The sequence below is a fragment of the Heteronotia binoei genome, chromosome 2 (genome assembly GCF_032191835.1).
Source record: "Heteronotia binoei isolate CCM8104 ecotype False Entrance Well chromosome 2, APGP_CSIRO_Hbin_v1, whole genome shotgun sequence".
NCBI lineage: Eukaryota > Metazoa > Chordata > Lepidosauria > Squamata > Gekkonidae > Heteronotia > Heteronotia binoei.
The window spans coordinates 86,482,211-86,501,438 of NC_083224.1; the positions used below are offsets into that span (position 1 = coordinate 86,482,211).

Below are 19,228 nucleotides of genomic sequence, written 5' to 3' on the forward strand. Positions count from 1 at the left end.
TTTTACTTGATTCATCTTGTTGATTATTCAGCTAAATTTTGCAGTCTAGTTGTATTTGATTCTCCTCCATCCGGAAATATTATTTGAGTCATAACTGGGTATTTGACATAACATAGCCAAGATACTGTTCTGTTTGATTTTCCTCCCTACTTGAGAATCATTCTACTTACATCGTTAAAGCCAGACTTTACCCAGGCTATATTCTACTCTGTAGCCATCCCCCACTATAGCAGAAGTGCAAAAAAGGTAAGAAACCAGCATGGAGTGGACTTGTCCTGAATACATTTGAACTGTTAATAATCAGAAGCCTGGAGTGCATCCTGTTGCCAAAATACTTACAGGATAGGGATTCCCTTAAAAGTCACTGTGCTCAGGGTTATCAAGAAGCTCTTTGTGCCCAGGGCAGGTTTAGGTGACAAGACCACCAACTACTAAATTTGCCATAATTGCTACTGGGCCCAAACTCTGGTAGTGGTTGTCACGGTGGAAAAAAGCCTGACTCAAATAGTAAGAGTGTAGCAAAGCCATAGACAATGACATGTAACTTCTCTGCTTTTGTTTTGTTTTTAATTTTCTGTTATACTCCACTCCAGGATGGTTCCCAGAAAGGTGACAGCAACACTTCTGCTTCTGTACATGTTAGCCCTGCTGGCTAAACAGAGTGAAGGTTTCCTGTCCTTCCACACTTATGGAGACTTCGAAGGGATGCAGGTTAGACTCTTTAGAAATATGGTACAATGACAGGATTAGAAAGGATGGAGGAAAATCATAATTCCACCATAATCTCTCCTCTTGCTGCTGTAGTTGTGGTTTAGATCCTAAAACAGGGGTGGCCAAACTTGCTTAACGTAAGAGCCACAAAGAATAAACATCAGATGTTTGAGAGTTGCAAGAAATGAATGTCAGATCTTGAAAGCGACAAGACAGGAAGGAGGGAAAGAAGGAAGGAAGGGAAAGTGAGAAATAGATGGGAAATAGATGGGAAAGTGAGAGGTAGAGAGAAAGCAACTTTAACTTTAAATGCATTCTCCAATCTGCCAGCTGACTTGGCTTGGAGAAGTGATTTAAAGAGACAAATGCCTTCTCTATGTCAGCTGACAGGGCAGTGAGGGCTTCAAGAGCCACACAATATGTGTGTAAGAGCCATATGTGGTTCCTGAGTCACAGTTTGGCCACTCCTGTTCTAAGAAATACAAGTAGAGTTGCACTAGAGGAAGGCAACCCCCCCCCCCCCCCCCACAATCTTCCACTGTAGATTTCTGTGCCTTCTGAAAATAAGCTTCTATAGATTAATGAACCCTCAGAAATGGGGGGTGGATTGGCAATGTGGAATCTATTGTGCGAGGGGGGAATTGACAAAAATCACCCTGCCATCCCCATAAACAGAAAAGCCATTCCATCAGCAGGACTGCTGTTACATTACTGGAATAACAGGATCCAAGCCCATATTTCCATCTTTCTACTCAGGAGGGCAATTCTGTTGTTGATACAAAACCATTAGTGCTGGGGTTGGAATAGCCAAAATGTTTTGAATATTATTTGAGCCTAATCTGGATTGAGTTCTGGCCTGTAAACTGTCCACCTCTCTATTTTTATGGGGCTTTTACTTGTTTAGGACTTTCAGAGCTATTGAGGCTCACATCCAAGGGTCACACTCCCCGCAAAGGTACAAATGGTGCACCAACCAAACACAAATGAAAGAAAGAGAATATGCACAAAATGCTGATAAAGACAGTGGATAAGATTCTGAGAAAAGGATTTAATTTTCTTTAAAAACAACACAAACTTGGTCTTAAACATGTTTTTAGACCTTTAGCATGTGTGTGTATACACACACACACACCTTCTAACCATGGGAAATGCAGGAAGTCAAAATTTGGAATGGATGTAACTTATCTAATAGATATCATAAGGAAGATCTCAACACATAGTTGTTGTTTTCATTTTGAAAGCAGTGGATAGTTGTCGATTGTAACCAGTCCCATCTTCTCTTCTTTAATCTCCAACAATGTGCCATTTGTCCAATACGTAGTTCTAGAGCAGCAGGTTTATGATGTCATTGCGCACAAATTCCTGAGAAACTCCTCTGATTAAAAAAACCTTTGTACTGGCAACCAGGAATTTCTATTCCTGCATCTTTTAGTGCAATCTAAGCTGCACATCTGTATTGGGATCCGTGTTGCCAGAAAGTGTAGATCAGTGTTTCCCATTTGCAGGGTCATGACCTGGTACTAGGCCACAGAAGCCTCACTACCGGGTTACAAGAAAAGCCAAAGCTAGCCCCACCCCCAGCAAAGCTAGCCCTGCCCCCAGCAAAGCATGATCTCTGCTCTTATGTTCTTTCTTTCCATGTCTTTCTTTTCCTCTCCTTCTATTTCAATCTTTCCCTTTCTCTTTCTTTCCTTCCATTTTTACTGGATAAAACTTTTCTGTTCATCATACTGTTGTTGCAGACATAGGAGCTCTGCCAGTGAAAAGTTGGCACCCCCAATTGTAGCCAGCTGGCCTTTCTATGAGATTTCTGTGTGAGTGAGTGAGAGTGAGAGGTGTGGGGGCAGAAAGAGATTTTTGGAGATTACTGAAGTATATCTCAACAGCACTGGAAGTGATGGTACTATGAACTTGGCACCACCTGCTTTTAACAGCTTTCTGACTAGGCTTGCCAATCCCCAGGTCCCAGCAGGGGTTCTTCCGCTTTCCCAGGCTCCTTCCCGCCCCCAGTCAGCTGGCTGGTGGGGGGAAGCCCCGCCCCCAAAGCCACATGTGATTTTCCCCCTCTGGAGGCTCCCGTCTCCGATTGGAAAGGCTTCCTCTTGGGATGGGATATCTGTGTTACTTGGAAGAAGTTGGCTGCAACTCATGAGTGGAGAGGCCAATCACTCGCTTCAGAGTCACCAGAAACTAGGGGGGGGGCATCTGCTGAGCACTTCATTATTCCCTATGTGGAGATCGATTCTCATAGGGTATAATGGGGAATTGATCTGGAGGTTTCGGGGGCTCTGGGGGAGCTGTTTTTTGAGGTAGAGGCACCAAATTTTCAGTATAGTATCTAGCGCCTCTCCCTAAAGTACCCCTCAAGTTTCAAAACAATTGGACCAGGGGGTCCAATTCTATGAGTCCCAAAAAAGGTGCCCCTATCCTTCATTATTTCCTATGGAAGGAAGACATTTAAAAAGGTGTGCTGTCCCTTTAAATGTGATGGCCAGAACTCCCTTGGAGTTCAATTATGCTGCTCACACCCTTGTTCCTGGCTCCGCCCCAATGTCTCCTGGCTCCACCCCCAAAGTCCCCAGATATTTCTTGAATTGGACTTGGCAACCCTATTCTGACACCAAAATTAAACTCCTCCTGTAGATATTAAAAAGGATGAAAGAAGTTCACTAGCTAAATATCTGCAAAACAGGTTGCTTTTAAAGGCATGGGAAACACAGCCAGTAAAAAGCTGCAAACTCCTCATAAGTATCCTTTTTGGAATAACTGCAGAAAAGCTTGTATGAACTTCATAAAGCTTGAAATTAATTCATTTAATTGCAGTACAATTCTCTGCTACCTTTCACAGCAATTTCCCAGTGTTTCAGCCAAAGAAAAGTATGAAAAATAGCTGTCAAGATTTTCTTGAAACCAAGCAAGCTTGGTCGTAGCTTTAGTCAGGGTTCCAGTAGTGGCAGCTGAAGGAAGGGCCTACTAAATGTTTCAGCATATTTTGAGGTAGAGCAGCTGCCAGGGCCCAGTGTGGGTGATACAAAGTGCTGTCATTCCTGATAGCAATGGCAACAGCACTCCCAACTACATACGCTGGCCAGTGCTGTTGAGGAAGGGGTGTGTAGGTGGTGAAGGCAATTGAACATGGGCATTAGGAGTGCTTGCAAGCTGGAGAAGAACACAAAAAAAGATGCAGGTGTGGGAGTAGAAAGAGAGGACCACCCACTTTCCACCCCCATTTTGGCTCAGCATGAGTTTCAGAGAGATTTTTCTGAAAATGAAGTTACTTCAGAAGAAGAGGCAGGTTTGGGGGAGTGCCCTGGAAGTGACATTACAGGAAAAGATGGAATTTTGATTCAGTGAGCCCCGGAAGTGACATCACTTGGCCCTTGACACCACAGGAAATGACATAATTCCTGTCTCCTGGCTCCACCCCCAAAGTCTCTTGGCTCCCCTCCCTCCCAAATTTTATTGGGTCACGAAGGAGAAGTATAAAAATAACCGGACCACAGGAAAGAAAAGTTTGGGAAACCCTGGTCTAGATATTTTATGTAAAGAATACATCGCATTGGAATGACTTCATCCCATTGCTGAAGTAGTGGGGATAAGAAGTAGAGCAGTTCCTGAAGAGCTCAGATCAACCCAAATTAATATAAGAGAATGAAGGATATGGCAAAAAAAAGGCTAATTCCTGGAGCACTAGATACATATAACATGGATTAAAAGGACTGGAGGATATGGAACAAAGGAAAACATCCAAACTCAGAAAAATCAATTTCCAAAAACATACATAATGCCTAGCTGGAAAATTAAATTAATCCAAATAAATCTAAGACTGTCATCTAATGAATATAGGAGCATGTCCTAGAACATGAATAGGTTCTGGCTGTCAGGGAAATTTTAACAAGCTTTTGTTTGAGGGAATATATGACCAGCTATATCTACATTTGAAATGTCAACATAACTATTCTGAGCGATACTCCTGTTCATGAACTGTCTAATAGTGGTATTCTTGATTGTCCCTTGTTTGACTTTAGAAAACAGAGAGGAACCAAGGGCAAAAGGGACCCCTGAACTTGCAGAAACGATCAGACACAAGAGGTTTTGCCAAACATTCAGAAGATGAAGGGCAAATCTTCAAGGTAAATTGCATGCCAGATTGTGTAAACAAGAAATAATTATATAAACGGACTTATATAAAGCCATTCTTATTTTAATTGTATTTGGGCTGAGTTTATACTTTTGCAGGTAAGAAATCACCTCAATATTTGACTAATTTAACTAATATCACCTACATCAGGGGTCCCCAACCTTTTTGAACCTACAGAGACTTTTGGAATTTTGAGAGAGGATGGTAAGTGCCACCTCAAAATGGTTGCTGCAGAAGGTGGAGCTAAGCACAGTACTTCTCCCCCCACTTTGCAGAAGAATTGCAGTGAGGAACTGAAAAAAACTAAAGAAAGCCCCAGTGGGGGGAAGAAAAAAAAAGGAGGAATAAAAAGAAGGAAACCCTTCAGGGGGAATGGAACCAGAAGCTTGGATGTTTCTTCCTGAGCCTCCAGGAAGGCTTTTCATTTGAATGACAGCAGTCAATAACAAGCCCTGCCTTACGAAGGCCCTGTACACTTTCTGAAAAATTTGCTGGTGCCGGGGAAGTACTAGTGGGCACCATGGCACCCATGGGTACCACATTGATGAACTCTGGCCTACACCGATATTTACTAGAGTGGAATGAAATTCAGTTTATACTAATCAAATAATCAGCTTATAATAGTCAAATATGACAATTTTTTCTCATTCAAATTCATGTCCCTGAGATAGGCTTCCCAACCCTCCCGCCCTGGCGGGGGACCCCAGGATTTCCACCCTCTTCCCCCGCTCCCCATAAAAACGGAAGCGGGGGGGGAACGGCGCCGGGGAGCCTGGCAAGCCGCCCGATCCTGGATCGGGCGAGGCCTCCGCGCCGCTCCCGCCCCCTCCCCGCAGCTGCTCCTCCGAGATGGGCCCAGGCTGAGCCCATTTCGGAGCAGCAGCCACAGCGAGCAGAGAAGAGGCGGCAGCTCCCCCACCAACTCCAAAACTCGTTTTTTTTTAAAGCTCTCCGTTGCAAAAAAAAAAAAAGAGAAGCGGCGCGAGTTTGGCGTAGTTGCGCCTGTGCTTTTTCCTCTTTTAAAACCGTCTCTCCTGCATTTGGTCGTTTGCAGTCCCACGTGGGATTCCCAAGCACCGCCCCGTCAAAAAAAGTTCCTTGGTGGGTTCCCAGAGGAGAGGAGGGTGGCTGAGGTTTGCAAAGCTCCCTTCCAGCACGCTTTTCTGCAAACACACACAAGCCGGCGGTGGTGCAGCAGCAACGCCTGCGGCCTGGCGCGATCCTGGGAGAGGCGCCAGCTGAAGCGCCAGCGAGAGCTCCTCTGCCCTCTGGCCTCCTGTTGGCAGCAGACTTAGGCGTTGTGCAAGCAGCCCGCTGCCCTGGTGACGTCTGCTTCTCGCACGCCCTTCCACGCTACAAAGAAGTACGCAACATGCGGCAAACTGCAGCGTGACTGTCTTTGGAAACTCCCCTAGAGGTTGAGGAGTGTCTACGTTTCTGACACAAACGCTTACCGTCGGTGCCTAGAACTTCATTGGGCTTAAAGGTGCCACTGGATTCAAACTTTGTTCTGACGTTTCAGTGTCCGCTCCAGGAAAAAGATCCATGTGTACGCACAGAGATGCTTTTGTCACGGAGAAAGCTACACTGCGCTCGTTCTCCCTGATGTGCTAGCTTTCTACGTGTAAAGAGATTTTTTTTTGTTAGTTTTTGCCCTCTCTCATGGCAGTTTCCTGCCTGCGGTGCTTGCACAATGTTTAAGCTGGGGTGGAGCAAGGCAATATTATTAATTTAAGAGTCAAAAATTCTGGCCCAATTATCAATTAACTTATCTTTACTAGAATATTTATTTATTTATTCACTGGCAAACTGGACGTTATCTTAAATGCTAAATAATATGTGCTACAAGGTTATATGTACTATAGTACTTTATGCACAGTAGAATTTTGTTATGTGTGGAATTAAGCTACTTGATACTACTTCATTCAACAAAGTTCTGTATAACTTTGAATTTTCATATGAAGAAATTTATCATATGAGGAAGGAAGGAAGGAAGGAAGGAAGGAAGGAAGGAAGGAAGGAAGGAAGGAAGGAAGGAAGGAAGGAAGGAAGGAAGGAAGGAAGGAAGGAAGGAAGGAAGGAAGGAAGGAAGGAAGGAAGGAAGGAAGGAGTTGTGGGGCTCCTGTATCAGCTAAAACAGGCCTGCTTTCCAATTTCCAGTGTAGGGTAGGGTTGCCAATCCCCAGGTGGGGGCAGGGGATCCCCCAGTTTGAAGGCCCTCCCCCCCACTTCAGGGTCATCAGAAAGCGGGGGGAGGGGAGGGGAATGTCTTCTGGGAACTCTATTATTCCCTATGGAGATTTATTCCCATAGAAAATAATGGAGAATTGATCCGCGGGGCTCTGGGGGGGCTGTTTTTTGAGGTAGAGGCACCAAATTTTCAGTTCAGCATCTAGTGCCTCTCCCCAAAATACCCCCCAAGTTTCAAAAGGATTGGACCAGGGGGTCCAATTCTATGAGCCCCAAAAGAAAGGTGCCCCTATCCTTCATTATTTCCTATGGAAGGAAGGCATTTAAAAGGTGTTCAGTCCCTTTAAATGTGATGGCCAGAACTTCCTTTGGAGTTCAATGATGCTTCTCACAGCCTTGATCTTGGCTCCACCCCCAAAGTCTCCTGGCTCCACCCCCAAAGTCCCCAGATATTTCTTGAATTGGACTTGGCAACCCTACCCTGAGACTATGTATATGAAATTCAGCTTCAGATCAGACTGTAGTGTTGATTAGTTCAATGTTAGGCTAAGTTAATAGAGAAAAAAATGTTTGTTAAAGCTATACTTAATGCAGGAAAAATGTTGATCAGAACAGCTTCTAAACTCCTGTACCAGATTTGTTGCAGATGGGTACCCATGTCAATAAGAGCTTTGATGTGTTGTACACAGATAACATACAACACACTAGAGGGACTTCAGTCAACTACTCTCCACAAATTGAACTGGCTGACCTAAGACTCATGAAGCTCCAAGGAGTTTGGCAACTGTTCTGCATACCTGCTGTGTTGAATGAAAACAGTCCATGTTTCATAGAAAATACCCCTTCCCCAACTTGCTACTTGTTTCAGATCTACATCTTTCTCTTGTTTCACATTTTATTGCCTCTCATATGCTAACATCTTTTATGCTTACTACTGTAGCAGAAAACTCCCATTACTACCTCCAGGACTAATGCACAGGACATCTGTGTGAAGCGGAAAGTGTAATACAGATGCTTCAGAGTCTAAGACTGTCCACTATACCCTCCTTTCTCTCATAATTGTTCTTGTTGCCAGTAATGTTGTTCTGACATATAGATGCTGTTCCTTATTTGCTATCAGCAAGCTAAAGTACATGAACTCCTCTAGATGCCTATGAATACATCAACCTTGGCCAGCAGCTCAAAAACTGCTCTAGAATCATGATTCCTTTAAAAAGTCCTCATCCATCTCACAATCAAAACCTCATCATCATCCTGCCTCTATTCTATCTTGCCAAACTGCCTTTCAGAAACATTAAAAAGTCAAGAAACTAAGTAATGAATATCAGGCACTTCCTGTTTGCATTCTGCAGTCCTATTTTTTTTATTCCCTGTGCATCTATGGGAGTAGAAATTTGGGAGAAAACTCACATATCTTAATTCAAGACATTTGAATCAATCACCACTCCAAACATAATTCTACTGATTCCAATCCCTGTATGCATGTGTATCATTGTGAATCAGATTGCAGCCTCAAGCTTTCTGAAAGCTAATAAATTGTCAAGATTTAAAATATCAGAAATGACTCCCATTGACTTTAGCAAGCACCCATCCAATTAGCAATTTAACCCTGTTCTGGAGGTCTTATCATCTTAAATGCTAAAATACTGGATCAAGAAATCCCTTTTAGCAATAATGAATGATCCAATGCTAACGAATCCTTCCCCTCCAGTGTGCATGATGTGGACTGTGGTTAAAATGTTGGTTTTCCTCGCTTGTTAACCCTGCTTTCCTTCACAGCTGATTGCTCCTCTAGAAATTGGAATACATCTGAACTCCAGACAGCTGGAAAAATACCAAGATGTCCTGGAGGAACTCCTAACAGAGATGTTGCCAGACGCTCAGAATGGTACTACAGGAACCTCAAATTCTGTCTCTCCCTTTCCTTGGATGCCCTCTTGGACGTTGGTGCTGAGATTCCAGGGATGGCTTTTGTGTCATCTCTTGCTCGGTTTCAAAAGTTTCTTCAAAAATATAAATCCTTCTATCAGCACAGATCAAAGGCAACACTAAGCACACTCCTTCCACATTTTCTCACCAAATCCACTCCCTCAGCAACAATGATTACATCATATTTAATATTCCAGTTTAACTTGGGGGAGGGGCTGCCATACTGCAGGGGGAACAACTTTGCTTCAGGTGAGATGGTCATGCTGAGCATTCTTCTTCCCATTTTTTTAGACTGGAGACTGGATTTTGATTGTTTTGATTATTTCTGTCATGTTCAGGGCAGAATCTGGAACTTTTACTCTATCCAGAGATTCCAGGATGCCCAAATTTATTTACTTATTTATTTCAATTTATAACCCACTCTCCCCCAAACCAGCTCAGCAAACAATAAGAAGTAAAACAAAACACAAGGGCACAGTCCACAAACTAGTCTGGAGTCAGAGAGCCTAAGGATCAATCCAAAGATCAGAGGAAGAAGAGTTCAGGGTCCGAGGCTTGGAAACCAGGGCAGGATACAAGGTTTGGGTCTCTAGCTGTAAAAGCAAGCACAAGTTGAGCAGGGCAGGTTACAGAGTGGGCTGACAAATAAGTTGCATGCAAAGTTGCTTCCAATGCTTGCTCAGCATGTTCCTTTTAACTGCTTCCTTTTGCTGACTCATCCCCAAAGCCTAGGTGTTGCCTCTTCCTTGCAGTTTTCTATCAGTCCTGATCCTGCAAAGACTCTGCTTCAGGAGCCAACACTGATCAGTGCTGTGCTATTAGGCGAGCCTCTTTCCTCTAAGGCTGCGGTCACATTAGTAGTATGCACCGATATAATTGTGTTACTTTTGCAGATTTAAAGAGCACAATCAGACAAAAACATCTGTCTTTCATGCCTCAGTTGTTGGCACTCTGCTTTGCCTTGCTTTGGAAGCAGAGTAATCAGGCACCAAGGAAAGTCCAGTATTTACAGGTGCCAGCACTTCTGCTCTGCATTTCCAGCTGTCTGAACTCCCCTCTTGCAAATTCAAACTGTTTGGGAAGTCTGAACCTTTCTGTTCCTGCCTTTTTCTGAGGGCGGGGAGGGAAATCAGGTAGTAAAGTTTGCATAAGTGCATAATCAATCCTGCTGTTGTCAATCACCATGGGCAAGTAATCATTCTGACTTGGGAGTCCTAGGGAACTTGTTTTTGAGCAATAACACACACACAAGAAAACCTCTGTCTCCTGTTTCTGCATCAGAGTCTGAGAGCTTCACATGCTTGGTATAAGGATAAAGGCACTGAAGTCAATAGAACTGTTCTCATGTAAATCTACACTTTAACTCACATCCATGCATCCCATGGAAGAAAGGCAAAGGGAAGGAGGCTGAGAGTGGCTAGAGTACTTGGCAAAGTGATTATGGAGCTGTCAAAAAGAAGTCAGAGCTTTGAATACACATGTATGCACTTGGGTGAAAGACCAAAAAAAAAAATGCTGCAATCAACAATGATCGACCAAGGGGCAAGCATGAAGTACAGGATGGGATGTCTGATCATAACTTCCCCCAGCTATTTAAACTGCCACAAACAGAGGTACAGCCAGATTGCCCCAAACCTCCAGTGTGACCGCAGCCTAAAGCTGTCAAGTGTTCTTTCCTTCTTTTATCCTCCATTGGTTCAGGAGACCCCGGTGGGAACTGAGGCTCTTTCTGTGTCTTTCGTTTGACTCCTGCCAAAATGAGCAGCCTGGCCATGACTGGGAAGTGTTCTTGCTTCTCAATGCTTCCTCATTGTGTCTGTTTCTCAGCACAGCTGCTCAGGTGGGTATTCCACCAGCCCAGAGCCTGACTCCTCTGATTCCTCCCAGGAAGAGGAGGTGCCAACTGGCTGGCTTGTGACAGTTTTGTTTCTATTTTGGCATAAAGTAAGAAGGGAAATTGGTAGGGTTACCAAAATAGGAGAAACTCAAATTGAGTTGGATCCAGATTAAATTTTCTATTACAGAACTTTCCTGCCTTCCCCCCTCCAATCGTATTCCACTGCTCTCCACAAAATGCTGTTTCCTGGAGATCTGGGGATTGAGCCTGAGGAGGGAGGAGTTTGAGGAGGGGAGGGCACTCAGTGCTGATGTGATACCCTAGAGTCCACCCTCCAAAGCTTCCACTTTCTCCTGGGAACTAATCCTTGTTGTTCGAAGTTCACTTGTAATTTAGGAGCCACCTGGAGGTTGGTAAGCCTACTGCTGGGGAATCAGGTTGCTGAGGAATAATATGAGAGGGGATCTTCAGTAGGCAGGGGGGAATCAGTGTAAACTTCATAAAAGGAAGGCTGCTGATGACTTATATGACTAGACCATGTCTTCAAATTAGAGTTGTTGCCAATTCTAGGTTGGGAAATACCTGGAGATTTTGGGGTTGAAGCCTGGGGAAGACAGGATTTGGGAGGGGAGGGACCTTAGTGTTATATAATGGCATAGAGTCCACCCTCCAAAGCAACCGTTTTCTCCAGTGGAACTGATCTCTATTGCCTAGGGATCAATTGTAATAGCAGGAGATTTAATTTAATTTTTTTAATTTAATTTTTGGATTTATATCCCACCCTAGCCCACAAGTGGACTCAGGGCAGCTTAAAACAGTAAAGTCACCACCTGGAGATTGGCAACACTACTTCAGATTTGTTTGTTTACTTACTTAATTTATACCTCACCATTCTCCCCAATGGGGAGTCAGGACTCAAAGTGCCTTATATCATTCTTCTCCATGTTATACTCACAGCAACAACAATGGCACAGTGAATTGAAGCCTCCTACATCAAACTGCATTACTTCTTCACATGAGTTACTCCTGATGTTTTTAAAAACTGATATCAGGCCTGGGCCAATAATACTTTAGGCTTGTGCACAAATATTGCTGCTAATAACTTTTCACAATTACTTATTTTCTCCCTTGAAATGAAACGGATTGTATGTGCATAAACTGGAGTGTGAACATATACACATCCTTAACCGACAGAAGCAAGAACACTGGTTTTGAAGCAATGTGGAAGCATGTGTGAGCATGTGTGAGCTGAATGAATAAAACCTTTTGGGTCTAGGGCATAATGTTCAGATTACCTCAGTATCCACCACAAGAGCCAGATATTCAAAGATTTGTGCCAAGCTCCTCTGAAAATGTAATTAAAATCTCTCACTTAGTATATCATAATTAGAACTGGCAAAGGCCTAATGAAATAGAATTATAGTCCATTTTACACAAGTGGGTAAACTGCAGGATTACAGTGTACCCTCTGAAGGCATAAATGAGATTGGATTTAGTGTAGTGTAATAACATAGATTTGTTGTTTGATATGAGATCTGTAGAATTACTTTGATAATCAAAACCCTTTTTATTATTTAAACCTCAGCGGGGGTTTTTGTGGAGGAGGCTCTATGTGGGAGACTAGACAATCAAAATTTTAAGACTGCATAACACTGATTCCCAAGCATACATTTTTATTGTTTCTTCTCTTTATAGCTAATTGATGTTCCCAGAATCAGAAGAAAAAAGTGAGATACTTCCTGAAAATTCACTTAGTGGAACATCTGTCTATAAGGCACTTGAGGGAAAAAATGGTTATATGGCTTAATAAAGCATGAAACTGAAATATATCACTTGTTTGTTCTAAGTTCATTAGAAAGGATTTAGAATGGCAGAAAGATGTCACCATAAATCATTGGGCAGCTGAAGGGAACATTAACTTTCATCCACAGAATTCTTTGCAAACACAAAGTATTTCAAACACTGCCCTCTTTCCCATTCTCAGGGCCTTATGAAATATTATCTTTATGACGATGATTCATTAAACCCTAGAACCAGCAACTTTGGATAGAAACCTAACTCTTATTAAAGTATGTTTAGATGTATGCACATGTGTACAATTGCCACAGTCTGCAGATACTAGTGGCATATATCCAGTGGGATGGACCCTAAGAAGTGATCTGATCATACACAATTATGAAGGCTGACTGCATGTTTTTCCAAACTTCCATAATACATTGCCAGTATTGAGTCCATTGATTAAGGCAGATAAAATGTTTTGCAGAAATCAGTAATGTTCTGCTTGACCATTCGCGTACATTTCCACCATCAACACAAATCCAGTATGGTTTAATCTAACCCCATCTTGAATCCTTAAATACTACTAAGGGTGCATTCACACTACACTAAATAATGTGTTTTGCAAGTGGATTTTTGCTATTCTTACACAGTAAAAATTCAGTTGCAAAATGCATTATTTAGCATAGTGTGAATGCACCCTGAGTCTTTTAGATGGAGTCATGACTACAGCATAAGCAATTTAAGAAAGAAGAAAAAACAGTCCCAGAAAAAAAATGCATCCCCCTTCAGATAATGGAGCCCAATAACTCCATGAGCACCACAAAATGAACGTATGAGACCAGTGCTTGCTATTACATAATTAAAGAACTGGAGTAGCATGGTGTCAAGAGCCAAGACATTCTCGCTTTTGAATCTCATCACATAGCCACCAAATTCCTATTGCTTTCAGGCAAACTCCTATTCTGTCAGTTTCTTTTCCATGTCTGTAATACAGGCATCATGATAGTAGGTTGGTGGTGGACAGTGCCATCAAATCACAGATGACTTATGTGATCCCACAGTTTCTTCAAGACAAGTAATGTTAAGAGGTAGTTTTCCATGGCCTGCCTCTGCACAGCAATCTTGGACCTTCTTGGTAGTCTCCCAGCCAAGTACTGATCACGGCCCATCCTGCTCAGCTTCCACGCTCTGATGAGACTGAGTTAGCCTGGGCCATCCAGGTCAGGGCAATAATAGCTTTCTTGCCATTGTTGTTGTCAGGTCACGGCTGACTTACAGCAACGTCGTAGGGTTTTCAAGGCCAGAGACATTCAGAGGTGGTTTGCCATTGCCTGCCTCTGCATCACAACCCCGGTATTGCTTGGTGGTCTCCCTTCCAAATACTAGCTGACCCTGCTTACCTTCTGAGATCTGACAGGACTGGGCTAGCCTGGCCTATCCAGGTCAGGGAATAATAGCTTACCAGACTATTATTATTGTACAAATTACTTAGTTACTGTATGTGAAAGACTCTGAAAAATTTCAGTGTAAAATATATAAATGCTAAGTAAATACTGTTCTCTTGTATGACAGAACACACTGAACCAGAACATTTGCCAATGCTGCCACATGGGCCAACACTACCACATCAGTAACAATCCCTATAATAAGATATAGCTTAAAACAACTGTGGCATGCAAAGCCACTGCACAGCATAGAAAGGGTGCAGCTGAAGTGTGTATTGATGGAATAAGTGCCACAAAGATTACTCAAGCATCATTCTAAAGACTATAGCTGCTTCCACACACAAGGGGTGCATTCACACCACTAAATAATGGGCGTTTTCGCACAGAGCTTACCCCCGGAGCGACGTCCCTCTTCACCGCACAGCGTCCGCGCGGATTTCGCACCAACTGCTCTGGAAAACCAGGAAGAGCCGTGAAGTGCCGAGCCTTTTGCGTCGCAAATGTAAACCGCTAAAAACCAGTTTACGTTAGCGACGCAAAAGCCGTGGTTCTTCACGGCTCTTCCTGGTTCTGCGGAGCAGTTGGTGCGAAATCCGCAGAGGGACGTCGCTCCGGGGTAAGCTCTGCGCGAAAATGCCCAACTGGATTTTTACTGTATAAGATTAGCAAAAATCCAGTTGCAAAATGCATTGTTTGGTGTAGTGTGAACACACTGAAGGATTCTCTGTTCCTTTTATCATCCCAACAACACTTGCCTGGCTTTCCCCTGATCCTCCGCTGGCCAGCAGGGGTCAGTTGACCAACTATGCTTCCTTGGTGCTTTCCCCACGCTCCGTTGGCCAGTGGGGGTCAGGAGGCTCTGCCGTGATTGTGCGGCATTTTCCCACATTCTGTGGGCCAGTGGGGGTCAGGGGGCTCTGCCATGATCGTGCAGCATTTTCCCCACACTCTGCTGGGTCGGCGGGGATCTGGGGGCCCAGCCGCACTTGTCTGGCTTTCCCCCAATCCTCTGCTGGCCAGCGGGAGTCAGGGGGCTCTGCCATGAGCGTGCAGCATTTTCCCCACACTCTGCTGGGTCGGCGGGGATCTGGGGGCCCAGCCACACTTGTCTGGCTTTTCCCCAATCCTCTGCTGGCCAGTGGGAGTCAGGGGGCTCTGCCGTGATTGCGTGGCATTTTCCCGCACTCTGCAAGGGTCAGGGGGCTCTGCCACAATCACACAGCATTTTCCTGCACTCCCCTGAGTCCATGGGGCTCAGGGGGTCTGCTGCGATTGCACAGCGTTTTCCCACGCTCTGCTGGGCTGGCGGAGTCAGGGGGCTCTGCTGCGATCACGCTGCATTTTTCCATGCTCCACTGAGTCGGCGGGGTCAGGGGGCTGTGCCACGATCGCATGGCGTTTCCCCGCGCTCCGTGAAGGTCAGGGTGCTCTGCCATGATTGTGTGGCATTTTCCTGCACTCCACTAGGCTGGCAGGGGTCAGGAGGCTCTGCTGCAATCGCGCGGTGTTTTCCCGCACTTGGCTTGGTGCTTGCTGGGCATTCTCCCCACACTTTGCTGACCAGCGGAGGTCAGGAGATCCAGCTGCGCTGTGTGGAAGGCTTCCTGTGATAATTGGCAATTTTAGAGATGAGTTGGTTCCATCACTTCTTCCCCCCCCCTTTCTTTCTGGTTCTTTTCTTTCCATTTCTTTCTCTCTCTCTCTCTCTCTCTCTCTCTCTCTCTCTCTCTCTCTCTCTCTCTCTCTCTCACATTCATTCATTCTGTCAGTCTTTTTCCCTATTTGCTTTATTTCCTAATTTCCCACTCTTTCTGGTTTTCTTTCAGTCTTTCTTTCAGTCAATATTTCTTTTTCCCTATTTGCTTTATTCCCCCTCCCCCCCGTCAGTCAGTCAAGTTTTTTTTTGCCAATGATTTTTATTTGTATTTGTCAAACAGTTATTTGGAAACAAGCAAGCAAGTAAAAACAGCTGCACTCTCAAGGGGGAAAATTCCCTTCTCATTTTAAAACTTCACACAGCACTTAATCTGTTGAGGACAGTTTCTAAATTAACGTCTACTTCAAATTTCAATTTAATCTAGATGTATGTGTACTCAAGCTGCAGCATCAGCTTCTAAGAAGTTCTCTCAATAAGAGTCAAGAATTAGAAGTCTTCCTCACCTTCCATAACAAGCAGCACATTACTGTTGTAGAGAAGCAATTTGAGCATAGGGCCTCACCAGTGTTCCCTCTAAGCTGAGTTAGTGTGAACTAGCTCACACTTATTTAGCCCCTGGCTCACACATTAGCCCCAGAGCAAACTAATTTATGAAGCAGCTTACAACTTTAACACCAGTAACTCACAAACCAGAATTTTTGCTCATATGATTCCACGCTTAGAGGGAACATTGGGCCTCACATGTATCTTGCTCAACTGAACTACTACTAAAACAAAGACCAGTGGCACTGCAGTCAAGCATATCTCAGGGTCAAATACCTGAGCACCATCAACTGAGTCTACTAAAGGGGGTGTTGGAAAAGTATGTGTAGGGAACTTTCTCTAGTATCTGTGCGTAGCACAACCAACCACAGTGACACTGCTTTGTTTAGAACCTGCAGACAAAGTAGGTGAAGAGATTAAGAATGATTCTGTCTTGCTCATTTAATACATAAATTAAATGTCGCACTCTCAAATAACAAAACCAAAAAATTTCCAGTTCTGCCAAAAGACACACCATAGTAAAGGGTGTTCAAACTGAAGGCAGACACTGAAAAAAAAATCCATACTTACCTGGGATTGAATGTGTGTGAACAGAAGAGCAACATTTTAAAAAATGAAGCCTAGAAAAGTATGAAGAGGCCAATGGCCAAATACATCATTGTTTTGGCAAGGTGGAACAGTGAAACATGTCTTATGGGCCAAAGTGAACAAATGCTTTTATTTTTATAAAGTATTTGCTACAGTGGCTAGACCTGCATCTCTGTAGCTGCTATCATACCTGAAGATTATACATTTGGCACCCAATTGTGTTCTCTCCATGTATTGGGGGGAGGGAAGAGAAGAATAAGTTTTAAATTGAATTTTTCCAACTCTCTCCCCCCTTTCATTCATTTTTCTTTCTTTCTGTCAGTTTTTCTTTTTCTCTATTTGCTTTATTTTCCACTCCCCCACTCCTTCTTTCTGTCAATATTTCTTTTTCCCTGTTTGCCTTATTTCCCACCCCCTCTCTCTCTTTCCTTCTTCCCTCCCTCCCTCTCTCTCTTTCTGTCAGTCAGTCTTTCCCCCTGTCTATTTTCTTTCTTTCTTTCTTTCTTTCTTTCTTTCTTTCTTTCTTTCTTTCTTTCTTTCTTTCTTTCTTTCTTTCTTTCTTTCTTTCTTTCTTTCTTTCTTTCTTTCTCTCCTACACCAGGGGTTGCCAAACTGTGGCTCAGGAGCCACATGTGACTCTTTCACATATATTGTGTGGCTCTTGGAACCCTCACTGCCCCATCAGCCAATTTGGAGATGGCATTTCTCTCTTTAAATCTCTTCTCCAAGCCAGCCAGCAGCTTAGAGAATTTATTTATTTATTTATTTATCTGGGATTTATATCCCGCCCTTCCCACCGAGTGGCTCAGGGCGGCTTACAACATATATAAAACTAACATAAAAATATAAAATTACACTTTAAATTAGCATTTCACAATATATAATTAAAATCAGACATTTGTTATAACTATACATCATTAAAACAGCCAGCAGTCGTGGAGCTACACTCTATTCAGCTTCAGATAAAAATTCAGTATACAATATACAGCATTCAGTAGTCGGTATACAGGGCCGTTAGTTGTGGGCCAGCCGGAAGAGGACTGTCTTACAGGCCCTGCGGAATTGGGTGAGATCCCGCAGGGCCCTTACCTCCTCCGGCAGCTGGTTCCACCAAAATGGAGCCATTACAGAGAAGGCCCGGTCTCTTGTGATCTTCAAGCGGGCCTCCTTTGGCCCGGGGACAACCAAAAGATTTTGAGATCCCGATCTCAGTGCTCTCTGGGGAACATGCGGGGAGAGACGGTCCCTCAGGTAGGCAGGTCCTAGACCATATAGGGCTTTAAAGGTAATAGCCAGCACCTTGTATCGAACTCGGTAGGATATTGGCAGCCAGTGCAGCGCCCGAAGTCCCGGCTGAATGTGCTCCCACCTTGGGAGACCCAATAACAACCGGGCGGCGGCGTTCTGCACCAGCTGCAGTTTCCGGGTTCGACACAGGGGCAGCCCCATGTAGAGGGCATTGCAGTAGTCCAGCCTCGAGGTGACCGTAGCATGGATCACTGTTGCTAGATCGTCACGTTCCAGGAAGGGAGCCAGCTGTCTAGCCCGCCTAAGATGGAAGAATGCGGACTTGGCAGTGGCTGCTATCTGGGCCTCCATAGTTAAGGAAGGCTCCAGAAGTACCCCCAGGCTCTTGACCCTGTGCGCCGCCATCAGTGGCGCACCGTCAAAAACCGGAAGGGGTATTTCCCCCCCTGGGCCACGACGGCCCAAGCAAAGGACCTCTGTCTTCGCTGGGTTTAGCCTCAGCCCGCTCTGTTTGAGCCACCCAGCCACAGCCTGTAGCGCCCGGTCCAGATTTTGTGGGGCGGAGACCGGCCGGCCGTCCATAAGCAGATAAAGCTGGGTGTCATCAGCATACTGGTGACAACCCAGCCCGTACCTTCGGGCAATCTGGGCGAGGGGACGCATGTAGATGTTAAATAACATCGGGGAAAGAACCGCACCCTGAGGCACCCCGCAATCAAGCGAGTGCCTCCGGGACAGCTCATCCCCAATCGCGACCCTCTGTCCCCGACCTTCAAGGAAAGAGGAAAGCCATTGCAAGGCCAACCCCTGAATCCCCGCGTCGGCGAGGCGGCGGGCAAGTAACTGATGGTCGACCGTATCGAACGCTGCCGATAGGTCCAACAACATCAGTACCGCCGAGCCGCCCCGATCCAGATGCCGTTGCAGGTCATCTACTAAGGCGACCAGCACCGTCTCCGTCCCATGGCCCGGGCGAAAGCCGGACTGAAGAGGATCAAGGACGGAAGCGTCATCCAGGAAGGTCTGTAACTGCATCGCCACTGCCCTCTCAATAAGTTTGCCCAAATAGGGCAAATTCGAAACCGGCCGATTTCATTTAAAATTAAATTTGCTTTCTTTCTACCTCTCTCTCATTCCTCCCTTCCCTCTGCTCTCAAACA

At 44.6% G+C, this 19,228-nt stretch overlaps 1 protein-coding gene across 1 annotated transcript; it reads left to right on the forward strand.

Annotated features, from left to right (window-relative positions):
* The first annotated feature begins 594 nt into the window (after positions 1 to 594).
* Positions 595 to 12,637, forward strand: MLN (motilin). Its single transcript, XM_060233279.1, has 4 exons — positions 595 to 711; positions 4,740 to 4,844; positions 8,822 to 8,930; positions 12,504 to 12,637. Exons 1-4 carry the CDS (start codon positions 595 to 597, stop codon positions 12,509 to 12,511), a joined length of 339 nt encoding a protein of 112 aa, XP_060089262.1. The 3' UTR covers positions 12,512 to 12,637.
* Positions 12,638 to 19,228: the final 6,591 nt, after the last annotated feature.

What these genes read in the sequence shown, in the direction of transcription:
- MLN (XM_060233279.1), top strand. Translation starts at nt 595, where the DNA reads ATGGTTCCCAGAAAGGTGACAGCAACACTTCTGCTTCTGTACATGTTA. An exon ending in GAGACTTCGAAGGGATGCAG is followed by an intron (nt 712 to 4,739) that starts GTTAGACTCTTT and finishes GTTTGACTTTAG; the next exon opens with AAAACAGAGAGGAACCAAGG. An exon ending in ATGAAGGGCAAATCTTCAAG is followed by an intron (nt 4,845 to 8,821) that starts GTAAATTGCATG and finishes TTTCCTTCACAG; the next exon opens with CTGATTGCTCCTCTAGAAAT.